We start from the raw sequence: 19,252 nt of genomic DNA, 5'->3' as shown, positions 1-19,252 counted from the left end.
GAAAAAAAAAACTAAGTAATTGTATTAATTACAGAAAGTTGTGATCAAGTGTATTTTTAAGTTACGATTTAATATTTTTGCAATACCATCAGGACACTCAATCGTAACCATGCATGAAACACAGGTTAAAAAGGCTTTAGATTCGACAACAGGAAGTGTAGACCATTTCCTATTACTGTAGTTCCTATTTGTAGTATTTGAATAGTATTCAAGTCTATTTTAGTAAAACCACCAGGATTTGTGGTTTTATTTTAAAATTGCTATGTAATATATATATTGATATAACATAGGTAGAATACAATAGGTAGATCAAATCATTATCGTTTGAAGTAGTTTTACTTTTGATAGCTAAAATTACAGTACTTCCCTAATTCAATATGACTACATAGTTGAATTAATAAAAAAAAAATACAGAAGCGATCAATATTCCTGTCATTGCTGATGCGACAAACCAATATTCAATTCATCGCACCTACAAGTTCATACTATCGAATTGTCTCCAAAGAGAGATTACAATCGGTCACCCATGATGCAGTCGATTGTATATTGAAAATGGAAGTATCAAGTGTAAACAAATAAATCAATAAATCATTAGGTATTTTGTTTCAATTATGAAGTATTAATTCACTCCAACGATATAATATTTAAGGAATGGAACTTTCTAAAAAAACAACTTGATTAACAAAGTCGACATATATTTTCATAAACAAATTTATCGGTACGAAAAGTTAACTCCCGTGTTAGTGCGGTAGACAGTACGAGCCACGGCGGGGGCTGCCGAGAACTTGACTCCTAGTAGAGCCGCTGAGGAGGCAAGGCTCTCGGGCTGACGTAGCCTTTGTGATCCAGGCTGCTGTTGCTGCTGGTATTGTGGTTGTTGCTGGTACTGTTGTTCCTGCTGGTATTGTGGTTGCTGCTGGTACTGTTGTTCCTGCTGGTATTGTGTTTGCTGCTGGTACTGTTGTTTCTGCTGGTATTGTGGTTGCTGCTGGTACGGTTCTTGCTGCTGGTATTGTTGTTGCTCCTGGTACGGTTGGTGCTGCTGGTATTGTTGTTGCTGCTGGTAGGTTTGTAGCTGTTGCTGTTGTTGAGGGAACTGCACCCGTTGCTGCTGAACATTTCCCAAATACTGCTGTTTCTGGGCCAACAGTTGGGCGTACACCTGCTGCTGCTGTACAGCTGCTTGTTGCTGTTGCTGTTGATATTGTTGTTCGTCTGACGTTTCCTCAGTGACAGGTGTGGCTCCACGACCCTGCTGTCTGTAGCCTGTGTCTACCGGATATCCGGCTATCTGTCTAGGTCCTGCATCACCAGATTTTCCAACCACTCCGTTGATCGCAATAAAAACCAACATCAACACAATCATCTGTAACAGAAATTGATATATAAAATCTATAACAGAAAGCTACAGATAATTTGTGCGGTATGATATTTATTATTCTCGTATATCCACGCTATCTTAAAAGATAAGTATAATTGGCTACAACAATAATTTTAAGTTTCTGATAGAATGATCGACTATTTCTGGTCTAATGAAACCTGCTGATTAGTCTCACCTTGTATTATTTTATCGATATTATATAATTTAGTAAATAATGTTAACTCTAGAAGTTGTTGATACCATTAGCTCTAATTGTTTGAAAAATAGTTTCGATGTTTATTTTTAGGTTTTCACTATTACTACCGATTCCTAACATATTTCTGTGCTACAAGTATTCTTTTGGAAAAGACGGGAAATATTAATATGAGTTCAATCAAATTGAGTGGAAGCTGGCACGTGAACAAGGGAAACACAAAAGTTGAGTCGACCACGAGCTGTCAAAAGTTTGTCCATTAGCTCCTTCCTCACTCACTCCTCACTGGCCAAACTGATGTGAGGGCCAAGTAGTCGAGCCACAACTCGCATTTACCTGAAATGAGCTAGAAACCTCCCCAACAACTCTACTTCTACTACTGTAAGGTCATTATTTAAAGTTTTTATTTTTCAGTAATAAATTTAAAAAACTACCCAGCCTAAAACAAAGGTTATTTTTTAATCAGTACTATCATAAATAAAATGATACAGTATAGTTATTGCATATAAAAAGTGACCAAATGACTTAAACTTTAGTGGCTCTAAAACATAAGCAAAATATTGTTAACTTTCTCAGTGGTGATAACTATGTACGATCAGGTACATTATGCAACCTAGTATACCTTTGCACATATGACAAATTTTAAGTATTATCAACTCCGTTTTAATAATGATCCGCTGCAGCAACACTGCAGACTAAGGGAACTCCCATTTCCTTGTTGGATTTGTAAAAAAATGAATTCCCCAAACTTGTCAAATGTATTCCATTTTAATATAGCTTTAGGTTTAACGAGTACTGTTTGCTATTACAAGGAGGGTAAAAAAGTGCATTTTGTAGTGAAATTCAAAAGAGTGTAATCTATAATATTATAAAGAAAATGTGGTGTCTGTGTGTCTGTCCGTATGTCTGTTTGTACAAGGTACTGTAAACGTAAAAACTACTAAACCGATTGTACTTAAATTTCACAAATATACAGCTACAGTACCTAGGATCAGTTTAGAGCTATTACCGTTTCTATACTGACTTAGGGCTCTGACTTGTGGGCTTTTTAAAGTTCTGAGGTGAGGCTTTTAAAAGTAAATATTGATTAGTTTCCATGGAAACAACAAGCAAACTTGACAATTTCAACAAAATGTAAACAAGCAGAATCGTAAAATGCTTTAAATTTCACAATTCCACATAATAGCTGATTCAAATATATAAGCACTGTAATAATAAGTCAATTCAAAGGGAATAATTCATTGACAAAACAAATAATTCAATACCGGGTGATTGATATAAGTGTGCCAGCTGTTTTATTCGAAAACTATAAGAGATATCGAAAAAAGAAATTAAAACTTTAGTCCAGTCGAAAAAAATCTTTCAGCCTCCATTTTCCCAATATGGCCGCCAACTTTGATTTTTCTTAAGGAACACCCTGTATTTTATGATGTGTTCCGGTAGAAAATGTATTTTTAAGACAATTTCACTCTTGTGTTTTATTTTTCTTAAACCTAACCGTTTCAAAGATAATAATGGTTAAAGTTGTGAAATTTCAAAAATAGGTTTCGAATAAAACAGCTGGCATGCTTGCTCAGGCCTTTATCAAAACTCTTTCTCATGCCAAAATTTCAAAACTGTAACCATTATTATCTTCGAAACGGTTATGTTTATGAAAACAAAACACAAGAGTAAAATTGTCTTAAAATTACATTTTCTACCGGAATACATTATAAAATACAGGGTGTTCCATAAGAAAACTCATATTTTTAACATATTTTAAAAATACATTTAACATATTTTGATATCTCTTATAGTTTTCGAATAAAACAGCTGGCACACTTATATCAATCACCCTGTATAGGAAATGAAGAAAATTCTATAACCGTTGCCGTGTCATCCTAGGCTCTTATCCTGAGTTTTTTTAATGATTTTGGACTGCGACAGGCAGACGTCTTGTCTTAACAACTACACCTTTAAGGTTATGTGAAGTAATGTTTAGAGGAATCAGTAAAAATTAAAAAGTTTGTGCTGTAAAAGTATAAATTAAAATGCTAAAAAAATAATAAAAGCTTAAAAAGTATAGATAAAAAAGAACTATATCTTCTAAATAAATAAAATTAGAGTTTTGTCTGTACATTGCGTGGAATCATAAATGTTAATGTTATTTTTTCATTTCATACGGAAGGGAAGCCGAAACGCGTGTTATCTTAAATACTGTATGTCTGTCTGTCTGTATTTATGTCTGTCTGTAACACTCAAGATGGCATTTTACGCTCTCTTCTCCAGGAAAACGAAAAAATAGATTATGATGAAACTATTACGATGTACTCTCTACATGCATAAGAAGGTTTTTCTGGGGAGCGAGCTGGTGTAGTGGTTAGAGCGCGGGACTTCGGTTCCAGAGGTCCTCTGGACTTCGGTTCAAATCCCGCCAAATCACCAATAGATTTTATCTATGTGATAATGCCGCAACCCCTGGTCTAGCCTGAAGTAATATGAAAAACAATTCCGGGCTCGTGCCTAGCGTCCTTGGACAAAAAAGAAGGTTTTTTATTACTTGAAACATATCTACGTCAATTGGTAATAAAATAACGAACACTCAAAACCCCAACATGTTTTAAAATTATAATATATACAATTTTACATTTTATCCCACCATAATGGATTAACGTCCTTAAAGAAGTTGCTATTCTCAGTAAAGACAGGATTATTTCTAACAGAAAATATACAATTCGTATAGTATTTGACAATTTGAAGAGAATAAGCACAAAGCTATTTAAAGCTAAATAAAATGCAAATAATGCCATTGACTATAGAACGGGTCACGTGTTACGTAATGTAATGAAATAGAGTTTCGGGTGTTTGCGGTTTGTTATATACAAACATTGATGAAACTGATATTGTATTTCAAAATTGGGGTTATGTTAATGTTAAATTAATTATAAGTAGTGCGAGTTTTGATTTATTTGTCATACAGGGCACAACAAAACAAAAAACAATAAAAATATTGTTATTTATTATTTCAATTGTTATTTATTATTTTAACGCCTAAATTGAATGTACATTATAAGAAAAGAGGCCTGACTTATGTTTTAAGAGAAACGTGAAACATTTTGTTGGTATTGTAATTTCAATACTTTTTCATTTCAATATTTTTATTCAATAATTGTACATTTGCTATACCAGCTGATCATTATTTTAATATGACTGTTTATGTTTTGATTTTACAGTTTTGTTTTTCTGTTTACATCTTAATAAAATTAGTTCATTAAGTTATTCAAATCTATTCTTTATTTAAAACACAACAAATGGCGACGAGTGATGAAAGAAATGATATCAGAAGACTGAAACATAAAAGAGGAGCACTAAAAGGCCAGATTACAAGAACTCTACACCTATTAAAAAGCAAGGGTTCATCAGTCAATGATGCTCCTGGCAAATTAAATGTAGCAGAGGAAGCTTGGCATAAATTCATCTCACTACACGAAGATATTTTACAAATAGAAGATGAAGATGATTTTGAACAAGAAGAAGATTACAGGGCTGATGTAGAAGAGGTATATTTAGAGATAAGAGCATTGTTACAGCCATTCTTTATACCGAACAAATCTACAGATGAACACACAACTTCTATATCACTTGCACACGATAGCCATGTACCTAACATTAACTTTACACCTTACACAGAGAACGAGACATTTAAAAACTTTTTGATGAGACTTGAAAACTATTTTCAGTTATAGAAAATTACAGATGAAAAGACCAAGACATGTTTGTTTGTCAGTACACTTTCTCCAGAGATGCACCAAACATTGTGTGATACATTAGCTCCTGAGTTACCAGGTGACAAAACCTTCAATGAACTCACAGAATCTTTGAAAAATTGTCTTGAGCCTTCACCTAGCATACTAGCTAACCAACATAAATTTGTTTGCAAGGTTCAAGAACCTGGAGAGAACATAGCCGTATATGCCAGAGAACTTAAACGTTTAGCAACGGACTGTGATTTTTATTGTTATAACTGTGAAAGTACGGTAAGTGATATGTTCTTAAAAATGCAGTTCATACGGGGGTTACAAGACAATGAAATTAGAATTAGACTTCTTCAAGAAAAAGATGGTAAAATTTCTTACAACGAAGTGGTACAAACTGCGATTTCCATAGAACAATCTAAATCTGAAAGTTATGAGATTAACCGGAGAGATGGAAATACAATGCTAAAAGAAACTGCAAACATTAACCGCCTACAATCTGGATACAAAGACAAAGTCAATTTAAGGGAAACAAACCCATAGTTTCATTTGAAGATTTAAGAGGCAAGTGTTACAGGTGTGGCAGTGAACAGCACAAGGCTAATTTATGCAGATTTAAGAACGAATTCTGTAGGAAATGTAATAAGATTGGACATATTTCAAGGGTTTGCTTATCTAGAAGTGGAACTGATGTAAGAACTGGGAAAAACAAGGAATTGAAATCAAACTTAATTGATATTGAGGACAACCATTCATCGATCCACGAGGTTTATACAACGGGATCAACTTCATCTGGAAGTGATAAGTTTTTAATAGATGTGGACATTGAGGGAAAGAAGCTGAAGATGGAACTTGATACAGGAGCAGCTCAATATCTTACAGCGATTTTCAATCACTACATGTAAATAAACGTCTTTTCAAAACCGTTGTTGAAATGAAAACATATACTGGTGAAATCATCAAGCCTCTTGGAGTTTGTTTTGTCGATTGTAAATACAGAGATTTTAATTTCTATGGAAAGTTGTATGTCCTGAGACAAAAGGATGAGCCAATATTTGGAAGAGAGTGGCTGAGAGAAGTAAAAATGGATTGGGCAGATATCAAAGTGGTTGAAAGTGATTGTTCAGAAAAATTGGACAAACTATTGACAGAGTTTCAAGAAATTTTCACTCCCGGAATCGGAAAAATTACATCAGAACAAGGTCACATAGAGTTAAAAGAAGGAGCTAGACCTATTTTTATCAAACCTCGACAAGTTCCTTACGCATTGAAGAAATCAGTTGAAGAAGAACTAAATAGACTGGAGAGTAATGGAATAATATCAAAAGTTGAAAATTCAAAATGGGGAACTCCTATTGTTCCAGTAAGAAAGGCAAATGGAAACGTAAGAATTTGTGCTGACTACAAAGTGACGGCAAACAAACTTATATGTGACGACAAATACCCAATCCCGCGAATTGAAGATATTTTTTCTAACATGAATAAAGGTCGATATTTCTGCACATTAGACAAAAGTAATGCTTATCTACACCTTCCGATGGACGAAGAATCTAGAGAAATACAGACCATAAGTACACATCTGGGACTTTATAGAGTAAATCGAATGATGTTTGGCATAAAAGTTGCACCAAGTATTTGGCAACGGTTTATGGATAAGGTTCTCCACGGTCTGGAAGGTACAGTTTGTTTTTTTGACGATATTTTGATACAGGGGAGCACTATTTCAGAGACATTAGATCGCCTACAGAAAGTTTTTGGAAGAATCAAACAGTTTAACTTGCGCTTGAATCGTGACAAATGTAAATTTTTCCAGAAGAGTGTCAAATATTTAGGACATGTCATAGACGAAAATGGCTTACACAAATCTGCTGATAATATCGAAGCTATAATTAAAGCCAAACGACCAAGTGATGTACACCAGCTAAGAGTATTTTTGGGTCTTGCCAACTATTACACACGTTTTGTACCAAACATGTCCAGCTTACTGGAACCACTGAATGGTTTGTTACGGCAAGGAAAACAATTTACGTGGACTCAAGAATGTGAAGATGCATTTCTGAAAGTAAAAGCAGAAATAACAAGTGATCAAACTCTAGCTCACTATGACCCAAATGAAACGTTAATCCTAGCAACAGATGCAAGTCCTACAGGGCTAGGAGCTTGCTTATCACATAGATACAAGGATGGATCTGAGAGGCCCATTGCATTTGCATCAAGATCGCTTACGAAAACAGAACGCAAATACAGTCAGATAGATAAAGAAGCTGTGGGAATTTACTGGGGCTTAAAGAAATTCTTTGCATACTGTTATGGAAGGAAGTTTGTTTTAATAACTGATCACAAACCCCTTGTAGCCATCTTTAACCCGACAAAGACCTTACCATCTATGACTGCATCAAGGATTTTTAATTATGCTCATTTCTTATCGGGTTTTGACTATACGATTGAATACCGAAGTACGACACAACATGCTAATGTGGATTATTTATCAAGATTTCCTGTTACAGAAGTATCAAATGTATGTGACGACCATGAACGGTATCTAATAAATCAAGTAGAGATGATGCCTGTATCAAGAAGACAAATTGAAGAAGAAACACAAAAGGACGAGGAACTTAAAAAGGTATACGATCATCTTATATCAGGAAAAAGCTTAAAAGAACTCAGTTTGAATGATAATGAGTTTTGTCTACAAGACGGTTGCATATTCAGAGGGCATAGAATTTGTGTACCTTCCACTTTACACAAACAAGTCTTGGAAGAATTACATGCTGGTCATATGGGCATGACAAAAATGAAATTGCTAGCTAGAAGCTACTGTTATTGGAGGAATATGGATCAAGAAATTGAAGCTATGGTGAAACATTGTCATTCATGTCAACAAAAATTGAAAAATCCACCTAAGGAGACAACTCACCCATGGGAGCTCCCGAACGGACCTTGGGAACGCATACACATTGATTTTGCTGGTCCACTGCGGGGTTGGTGGTACTTAATCGTCGTTGACGCTTACAGTAAGTGGGTAGAAATTATACCTACAAAATCTACAACCACAGCTTGGTGTGTTAAGCAATTGGATAGATTATTTACAACCTTCGGGTTTCCTCATGTCCTGGTATCAGACAATGGAACTCAGCTAACTTCAAAACCTTTCAAAGATTTTCTCACAAGGTATGGAATAATACAAAAAACCATAGCTCCATTTTGTCCTAAGTCAAATGGACAAGCTGAAAGGGTGGTCCAAACTGTGAAGAGCCTTATAATTGCAAATGGATGTGTCAAGAGCAAGATTAACACTATACTAAAACAGTTGAGAAAAACACAGCATTCCACGACTGGGAAGTCTCCCTATAGCCTCATGTTTGGGAGGAATATAAGAACAGAACTTGATCTATTAGTAGAGAAGCCTAATTTGAAAGAGACAGAGATGCAAGTAACAAAGCGACACTTTAATATAGGAGAGGGAGTGCTGGTGAGGAACTACTCCCTTAACTCAAATGACAAATGGACAGTTGGAAAAATTGAAAAACAAATAGGAAATGTTATTTATCTTGTTAAAATGGAAGAAGGAATTGTGTGTAAAAGACATGTGGACCAAATAAGAAGATTGTAAGTATATGAAGAAAAATAAAGGAGGAGGATTGCTATACCAGCTGATCATTATTTTAATATGATTGTTTATGTTTTGATTTTACAGTTTTGTTTTTCTGTTTACATCTTAATAAAATGAGTTCATTAAGTTATTCAAATCTATTCTTTATTTAAAACACAACAACATTGTACATTGAATAGAGTGTCAAATTCCTAACCTAGTAAATGCAGTTATAAGCTAAAATTACAATTTATACAATACTAAGAAACAACCAATAAAATCAGGTTAATTGAGGAAACACCTCTTTAATGGAGTAATTTTTCTATAGTAGCGATTTCTATAAGATAATTTTTTTAAATTTGTTTTAAATTTGATGTTGCCAATGGTTTTTTAGCGAATTTCCCATATAGGGAATAAGCTATTACCGTAGTACTCATGGTAAGACCTGGACGCGGGACCGATTTTTTTTTCGTTTTGAGGTCCCTAGAGGCCAAAAACACCATCCGTTCAAATTCATATATATATATATATATTTATATATATATATATATATATGTGTCCATCAGCACGATAACTCGAGCAAAAATGATCCGATTTTGATGAAATTTGGTACAAACGTGTAAACGTACGTTTATTCGAACGAGTTCGCGATCCAGCATGATCGGACCATGGGAACGGGGGTTTACGGGGGGTTTTATGGGGTAAAAATACGTTTTTCCTATTTTTGACCCAAAAAACATAAAATTTAGCAATTTCGTTCCAAACCATTTTGTAGAGCTTAAAAAAACAAATAATTTAGTATATTGAAGCGTTATTATGCGCCTAATAGTTATGGAGAAAATTCCAAAAAATTGTAAATTTAAAATTCCCATGTTATTCTTATGGAGTATAAGTAAACTGTTGTAGTTTGCTTGTTTGTGAACATATTTTGATCAAATTTGGAAAATGTTTTTATTTCTCACTACCTATTCACATTTTACAAAAAAAAAGTTTTACCCTCCCTGATGCAGCAAACCTAAGTACTTGTTAAACTAATTCTATTTAAATCAAGAATAAATGTTATATTTTTAAGTAGACATTTCAGTGTAAATCCAATCAGTCAAATGGAAATTCGCTTAGTCTGCAGGTTTGCTGCGGCGGGGGTATTAAATTATTTGGAAGAAAACGTAAAAACCTTGTTCCGGCACAGGTGAGCTTTTTATTTGAAAATAAAAGATGGTTGCGACTATTTTCTCTTAGGGCTTTTCCTCTTGTATTGTAGCATAATTGTGCGTTATCTGGTATACTTTCTCTCGCAATGAGAGCAGTTTCAAAAATATATTGGGCAAAGACAGTTATTATTTTAAAATTTTTAAATGGATTTTAACACATTCATCATTTTTTAGTCCCATCATTGTTCTAAATGCCCTTTGCTGTAATTTTAAGATTCGAGTGAGATTTTTCTTTGTTATAGTTCTATTTAAAGATATACCGTATGAAATGTGGCTATGGACAGCCACATGAAATGAATGGAATAATATTGTTTTAAAAGTACTGATATTACATAGATAAGATATCTTTTTCAATGAAAATTTCCCTGAATTTATCTTTGAGCAAACATGACCGACGTGGTCCTGCCAGGATAGGTGTTTTAATCCTAAAAATTTTTAAACCCAAAAATATATTTTTTCAGCTTGTTTGATTTCCTCAAAATCCAAAATAATCAATGGTTATATTTTGTTTCCACATTGCTTAGTTGAAAATTATATAAAATTAGTTTTACTTTTGTTTATTTTGAGATTATTAGATGGTAAGTAATTTTTAATATTTGCAAGTTCTATAAAGGTATATATTTCTATGTGTTATTCTGGTTTTCCTGTTATTTTTTAGTTAATGTCATCAGCATATAAACACATATTTACACAAAGTACACACGACAGTGCATTTGGAATCTTATCAATGTAGCAAAGGAATAAAACAGGGCCTAATATTGAACCCTGAGGGACATTAAAGTAATTAGGTTTTATTTCTGATCAGTTTTTGACCAGCCAATTATTTTTATTAGAAATTATTTCAAGGTATTGCTTTCTATCCGATAAATATGATTTGAACCACGACAAAATATGACCTCTTACTCCCATATCTTCTAGTTTGAGTATTAGAGTATGGTGACACACCCTATCAAAAGCCTTCGTAAGGTCCATTGATATTCCTATAACACTTTCGGGGCTAACAATTTAATTTATTATACTTAAAAAAAAAAAAAACTAGAAGCTGCTGTAATTGTTGATCCGCCTGAGCGAAAACCATGTTGGCCATTAAACAAAAGGTTGTTATTTTCTCAAAAAAGACACTAGCCTAATTTTCATTGCCTTTTCAAATAATTTTGAAATGACTGGCAGAAGTGATATTGGTCGATAGTTTTCTACGCACTGAGGGTCCCCCTTTTTGAAAATAGGCACAACCTTAGCAACTTTTAATAATTTTGGAAAATGGCCGGATATGAAAGATGAGTTAATTAAATGAGTAAAAATTGTTTGGTTTGTATATTTTATTACTTTAACGGGAATTTCGTCGTGCCCACTTGAAGGTTTGTTACTTAAGGTGTTTACTAATTTCTCTACTTCCTCACATGAAACAGGTTCACATCTAAATAATGTTTTAGATTTTACACAATTTGTTAGTACTGGCTGGTGATTATCTAACAACTTATTAGAGTTTACAAAACCATTCTTTCCAGATAGGCTTGATCAACGGGGAGCTGAGGAATTCCCAGGGATTCTAATGAAGGTTGGAGACGGAACATTGGAAAAATATAAATATGATAAGCCTCTCCTTCACTTGGTGTTGTCAGATAACAAGAAAAACTGATTGCCAGTGTCGTTCCAGACGTTTATGAACTACAGAACTTAGCATGGATAGTGCCTTGCTCTGTGATAATGCAATTCTAACACCTAAAAACGAGCAAGTAACGCAGATAAACAATTAGTCTCTTCCACGTTAAGAACGTACGTATAAATCAGTGAACACCGCCCTGAGAGAAGAAGATGCTGTGAACTACCCAGCATAGTTTCTCGACTCAATTATCAATTATCAATTATCAATCATTAAGGTGGGGACGCCACTTAGGTGCGAATTTCAACCCAAATATGAGTGAAGGATGATTGTAGATGGTGTGAGATAATCTGTGTAGCTTTGTTACTGAATAGTATCAGCACCCGGTTTGCCTGCCTATGAACTCACCCTGAAGGTTGGAGCTCAGTGATGCTGCTAAGAAACTTACATCCAGACAAATAAATTGTGTAATGGAACGCGTCTTCGTATTTGCAGTCTCCAGTGAAAGAGCATCATTGAAGCAGAGATTCTCACTGGTTGTGGTTCTGGGGAATTGTTATTTATCCCAATAACTCAATTAATTCCTAGCAACTACCCGTTAGAGTTCAAGCGGCTACAGTTCTCCGTCACAGTTTGCTTTGACAACACGATTAATAATAACAAGACCAGACGTTGTCTACAGCCGAGGTGGAACTGAGCGGATCAGCATGATTTTCTCACGGGTAGTTGTAAGTTGCGTGTTCCAGAGTGAGATCCAGCAAAAGCCTCTTCATTGATGCTCCGAGTGGCCATACTGGAAACGTAGTGTATGAGAAGTCGCTCAAATAAACCACACACATCCTCTTTGTCAACGAAAGAAACCTTGGGTGAAAGAATGTTTAGAAGAAGAAACCTTGTTTAGTACGATCTTCTAAATACCACCACCACCACCACCACCAGTTCTTCTAATTTAGACCACTTCTCATTTAAATGTTTTATTGATTTTTGTTGTATAAAATGTCATATTATTATCATTATGTTTAATAGTTTAGCTGTCATTATTCTCATATAGTATTTCTTTATATACACCGTACTTACTATTGTATTAGTTATAACTCTTTCTATTTATTATTACTGTAAATTAAATGCTTGAATTTATACTTGACGTAATAACATCAAGAAAAAGAAACAGTTTGCATTGAAAAAAACTTGTATGAAGTGCTGTGGTCACTTCATTGTATTGTTTGTACTGTATATTTTATTCAACCCGTACGTAGAACGGGTACACAGCTTGATTATAAACATTTGCTAAGCAACGGCGACAATAAAACAAGTCTATTGCAATGCATTTGGGTACAGCTTTTCTATTAAATATGCATTAATGTTTTAAGTAAATAATCGAACAGCTTATTTTCTGCCCTAGGGCCGCAAAAGACCTGCTTGGTCCCCAAATGTCGATGACAGCTGGCATGGACAGCAATACGTAACTTTCAGCCTCCAATAATTAACGTTTGTAAAACAGCTAAAACATCGTAGTGTGGTGAAAAAGCCATTTTGACCTGTGTTTTATACGTTCTTTCTTTCCGTGCTTTGATGTTGAATTAGTTGAAAAACTATTTACTAAACTTAACTTGGGCGTGACATGATTTTTTATACCTTGGGATTAATTTTGTGGTTGAGTAGTCTACTCGTCGACTACCAAACCAGTTCCTGATTTCCCAATCGATCAACCCGATTCCCATCAAGCGATGAGCATGGTTCATAAACTCGTTCAAATAAACGTGGGTTTACACGTTTATAACAAATTTCATCAAAATTGGACGAATTGTCTATGAGCTATCGTGCTAATGGACATAATTATTTGAATTTGAACTTATAGTATTTTGTCTCGAGGCATCAAACAAAAAACTTAAGGTCACGAGTCTAGGTCTTACAGTAAGAACTACAGTAATAACTTATTCCCTATACGCTAACATATTAGTGGAATATACAGATATGAAACTGTCTTATTACGAAACAATTAATTGTTCCTACTTGATGACGTTATGAATATCTTTGTAAAGCCTAGAGATCTCTACCGCGACACCGTAGAGTAGCCTGGTTGTTTGTAGCCTGTGTTGTAAGCTAGTGTGATGCACCTATTGTATCACCACTTTCTCTGAGCGTCTGCCAAGTGACATAGGGCGAGGTATACACTGTAGCCTACGTAACACCAACATGTCCTTTCCGTGATGGACTAATTTATATCTGTGGCCACACTTAAGATTGCCTCTATCACAATTCCGGTTAAACTCAGTTTGTTGTGTATGAGTTCTTAAAATTAAACTGTAATGGTATTTTTTAAGCTTTCTCCAAAGCTACGCAGGCCTATATATGTAGGTAGAATATAGTTATATAGATTATAATGGGTTTTATTTGCACGGATATCGAATGTAACAATTAATAAATTATTTTAACACTACAGAAGAGTCCAGGTGTTTCTTGGTATGAAGTGAATTGTTTTAGCTTTTATTATCATATAGTTTTAGAGAGGAAGCTACTTATTAAATTATAGATTGTAAAGTCAGAATAGTACAGTAAAAAAGATTTCAAAACTTGACCAAGAAAAGAACTATTTGTTTAATGATTGCACTCTAGCTACTATATTAAATCATTAAATGTAATATTAACAGAACCTATTTTTATCCAACGATGTTTTTATCTAGCTACTATAATAAACATAGTGTTTACTACCTTTTAGTTTATCGAAATTTACCTTTTAACCCATACTGCCTATCGGTTATTCATATTCAGACTTTTTAATGGGACTTTACTTGTAAGAAATAAATATACAGTGTGATTGATGTCCCGGAACGGAGTAATATATTTTTTACCTTTATAAATAAAGTAATAACATTTGTTATATCAATAATAACCATAAATGTCTAATCTTTCAAGCTACAATTAAATGTTTACCTCTTAAGGGGGTTGGACCACGAAGAGTAAGACGAAATTCTAAAATAACAGCATATATGTCAAGTTTGGTATCAAATTAAAGGTCTTATTTAGTAAAACACAATACCACAAATCCTAACCCAAACGGACAACCAAGAAAAAATGGCAGCCGTTCAAATAATTCTTTAATCTTCAATCTATGAACGGCTGTCATTTTTTAACAAGCTGTTATTTTAAAACTATAAACTGTGTTAAAACTTTAAAGCTGTGTGAAAAACTTACGAAATTTTCGAATAAAAATTTTACATCCATGATTTACCTTTATCTCCCTTATTTACATATCTTTTTTAATTCGTTTTTTGACATTTTAAATTTTAATCTTAAATTTCTAAAATACTAATTAATTGAGTGGAGCGAGCGAAGCTCTTATACTTCGACTCTTGTGCATTTCGCAATACGCAAACTCCTCCTAGACGGCTGAATCAATCGTTTTCAAATTTTGCATGGTGATAAAGACCATATCGGTGAGTGCCAACATCTATATGACGTTAAAAAAGTCTCTCAGGAATCCGCCCCACTGGGTCTCAAAGTCTCAATGTAATCCTTATGGAAGCAGTATTTGAGTCATAAACAAAGAAATATGATCAGCTGTTGACTTTTGAATGCAAAAGATAAAGAAATAGCTGATAGCATTATTACACAGATATTATAACAGAAACGGTATGGATCATAAATATAATCAAATGACGACACTAGCTTAAGGTCCGTGACGTAGGAAGTGGTAAAGGAAGTAGTAAAGGTGAGCAGTCTGGAGTGTGGAAACTGTTTATGACGATTAGATTAAGGTAACTGCATTCCTAAAATTCTACGGGAAGAGAGGTAAACAGGTCCGCGACGAAGAAAGTGGTGAAGGAAGTAGTCAGGGCGAGCTGTCCGGAGTATGGAAACTGTTTATGACGATTATATTAAGGTATCTGCAATTTTAAAATGCTATTGGAAGGGAATGAAACAGGTCCGCGACGTAGGAAGTGGTGAAGGAAGTAGTAAAGGCGAGCTGTTCGGGGTATGGGATCTGTTTATGACCATTAGATTAAGGTATTTGCAATCCTATGATGCTATGGGAAGGGAGGGAAACAGGTCCGTGACGTAGGAAATGGTAAAGGAAGTAGTAAAGGCAAGCAGTCCGGAGTGTGGGAACTGTTTGTGACGATTAAATTAAGGTATCTGCCATCCTAAAATGCTATTGGAAGGGAGGAAAACAGGTCCGCGACGTAGGAAGTGGTGAAGAAAATAGTCAAGGCAAGCTGTCCAGAGTGTGGAAACTGTTTATGACGATTAGATTAAGGTATCTACAATCTTAAAATGCTATGGGAAGAGAGGTAAACAGGTCCGCGACGTAGGAAGAGGTGAAGGAAGTAGTAAGGTGAGCAGTGTGGAGTGTGGGAACTGGAAACTATTTGTAGCAGTTAGATAATTGTATATGCAATGCTGAAATGCTATAAGAAGGGATGGAAGCATGCCCACGACATAGGAAATGGTGAAAGAAGTAGTAAAGGCTAGCAGTGCGGAGTGTGGGGAATGTTTGTGGCAATTAGATTAACGTATCTAAAATACTAAAATGCTATGGAAAGTGATGAAAACAGGTCCACGGAAGTGACTTAGGAAATAGTAAAGTATGAGCATAGTGTGAGAACCGTCTGTGGCAGTTAGATTAATGTATCTTCAATCCTAAAATGCTATGAGAAGAGAAGGAAACAAGCCCCACGACGTAGGAAGTGGTGAAGGAAGTATTAATTAAAGGCTGGTAGTGCAGAGTGGGGGAACCGTTTGGGCAGTTCGATAAATGTATCTGTAATACTTAAACGCTATGAGAAGGGTAGGGAACAGGTCTATGACGTAGGAAACGGTAAAGGAAGTAGTAAGGCTAGCAGTGCAGGGTGTGGGAACTGTCTTTGGCAGTTACATAAAAAAATCTGCAATCCTAAAATGCTATGGGAAGAGAGGGAAACAGGTCCACGACGTAGGGGGTGGTGAAGGAAGTAGTAAAGGTGAGTAGTGTTGAATGTGGGAATGGATTAACGTATCTGCAATGTTAAAATGCTATGGGACGAGACTGTAAATTAGTATATAGATGTAACTGAGTTGACAACAGCTGATTTTTACTCCATAGAAGATAAAAACGATTTTTACTCCCTAAAGATAAAAAATGCTACTTAAGACCCGCAATGCATGCATTAAAAACGACTGTTTTTACTGCAGTATGACAAAAACAATATAATATGAACCCTTGATGACTCCGCTCAATTTTGTGGATGCCTCTGCGAAAGCTACCTAGTCAAATTAAAATGAACAATTTTTTAGGTCAATCTTCTCAAATGAAATAAAACATCCTTACATTTTAATCACATTAGCAACACATTAGAAATATTGTTTTGCCTTATCAATATAATAGTCTTTTTAAATATTAAAGAAACGATATCTTAACTATTAAGAGTTGTAAATTATTAATTAAGCTCGTATGAGTAGTAATGCTAATAAGTATTTATTTGAAATTATAAAGAAAACTTTGTTCTTTATATCTCCAGTACATATTATTCAATTTACAAACTAAATTGAGCATTTTTACCGTTTATAATTAAATATAGTTACTTATATAACATAAATTTTAGAACACAGAAGTTAAAGGCGTACAACGTAGTTATTTACGATATTCTCTTCTGTTCAATTTAAGTATAGTTGTAGTAAAACATAATAACTAAATTTACCTATATGTAAAAAAGTCTAGCTTACCTATATGTTCACATTATCTCAAGTTAATTCAACACATGTTAAGCAGTTCGAATTTAAAAAAACACCAAACTCACACAAAACATAGATTCTTGTAATTTGCATAGTTCCTACATGAAAATGTATCATCAATAGCATTATTTTCATAACTTAAAACATAAAAAAAAATCTGAGCCTGGGTTGATACAGCAACGGTTATAGAATCTTGTTTTATTTCCACACTGGTAATTATTGACATAGTTTTAGAATTTAATAATCTATGATAAAGTTTTAGATTGAATAAACCTACTACATAGCTGGTTAAAATATTATATTTAATTTCTTTGGATGAGCTGTCTGAAATCGTAAATTTGCAATTTGGCAGTTCCTCTTGTTTATATTGAAATGTCAAAGCAAATAGAAACATTGTGAATGTTCTCATTGCAGCCATGGAGACCAATCAATATTTACTTTTGAAATCCTCACTTCAGAACGTTCAGAACTTTTAAAGCCAAACAACAAAGCCAGTATCAAAGTGTGAAAAGTCTTATGACCATCCTTGGTATAGTAGTTATATTTTTGTAAAGTTTAAGCTCAGTCAGCTCAGTAGTTTTTACATTAAATAGACATTAAATAGATTATTTTTCATATTTATTTTCCTATCAAACGACACTTAGGTTAAAAAGACCAAATGAAAAATAACTAAAACATATATGATCTTATCCTAAACAGTGATCCTTTATCCGCATAAAAATATCCCAAACAATTTGTCAAACCCGTGTTCCTAAGTGTAGGTCATATTAAATTATTACTTCTATTACATTAATTGAGGGTTGGTGGCTGGAACAGCAACACACTAAAGTTAAACATATTTTTTTATACAATATGTTACTTTTTTTGTTACTGATCTCATGTACAAATGCTTACGACATTATTGTTAATACATTTTTTTAAACTTATATTTTGAGCAACCTATATTACCTCAGCAAGTATATCTTACCTGTAAATCTGTAGTCATTTTGTCGACTGAGTCCAAGAGTGAAGCGAGAGCGTGTATATATGTGCCAAGACCTTTCAGTAACTTTCGTTGGAGGTTTATGCCAAACACGTTTTCGCGATGACTCGCAACAACGTACAAAAACGACAAGCGGAAGTCCTCTCGACTATATTGTGCTAATTACAATATCCTTTGTCTACAGAAAACTCAAATAAACAGCACAATCCGGTGGAAAATAGAGGATATCCTTGTAAAAACAAGATAGTGATTGAATCTAGGTAAACTCCAAGTATAAAAAAATACCCCCAACGCGGCAAATCTGCAGACTTAGCGAGTTTCCATTTGCCTGATTTGATTTTCAATTAAATCTATTTCAATAACATTAGGTATCATGATTACCTAGGTTTGCTGCTACAGGGATAGTAATAAAGTGTGTTTTTTTAGTAAAGCATTAATAGTTTTTGTAAATTATAAAATAAATATATTTACCAGGTTTGATCAAAATATATACATAAACAAGCAAACTCCAAGAGTTTACTTATTCTCTATAAGAATAACATAGGAATTTTAAATTGACATTTTTTTGCATTTTATTCAATACCAATAACTATACAAAAACACTGTAATATACTAACTTATTTGTTTTTTAAGTTCTTTGAAATGGTTTAGAGAAATTGGTAAATTTTATGTTATGAGGGTGAAAAACGATAAAACCCAATTTTTACCCAGTAAAACCCCGTTCCCATGGTCCGATCTTGCTGGTTTGCAAAATCTTTCGACTAAACGTAGGTTTACACGTTTGTACCAAATTTAATGGAAAACAGTTTATTTTTGCTCGAGTTATCGTGCTGACGGACACGCA

General features: G+C 34.2%; 1 protein-coding gene across 1 annotated transcript; it reads right to left on the bottom strand.

The window, feature by feature from the left end:
• Nucleotides 1-712: 712 nt before the first annotated feature.
• Nucleotides 713-18,426, bottom strand: LOC128996769 (GATA zinc finger domain-containing protein 10-like). The gene is made up of 2 exons (XM_054422231.1): nucleotides 18,394-18,426; nucleotides 713-1,366 (listed from the first exon to the last, which is right to left on the bottom strand). Exons 1-2 carry the CDS (start codon nucleotides 18,409-18,411, stop codon nucleotides 713-715), a joined length of 672 nt encoding a protein of 223 aa, XP_054278206.1. The 5' UTR covers nucleotides 18,412-18,426.
• Between the last annotated feature and the right edge of the window lie 826 nt (nucleotides 18,427-19,252).

Source organism: Macrosteles quadrilineatus, unplaced genomic scaffold (genome assembly GCF_028750875.1).
Source record: "Macrosteles quadrilineatus isolate MER2022 unplaced genomic scaffold, UCM_ALF_1.0 Scaffold_1__1_contigs__length_201487025, whole genome shotgun sequence".
Lineage (NCBI taxonomy): Eukaryota > Metazoa > Arthropoda > Insecta > Hemiptera > Cicadellidae > Macrosteles > Macrosteles quadrilineatus.
The sequence above is the reverse complement of the archived record's forward strand: the minus strand, read 5'-3'. Positions and strand labels throughout refer to the sequence as shown.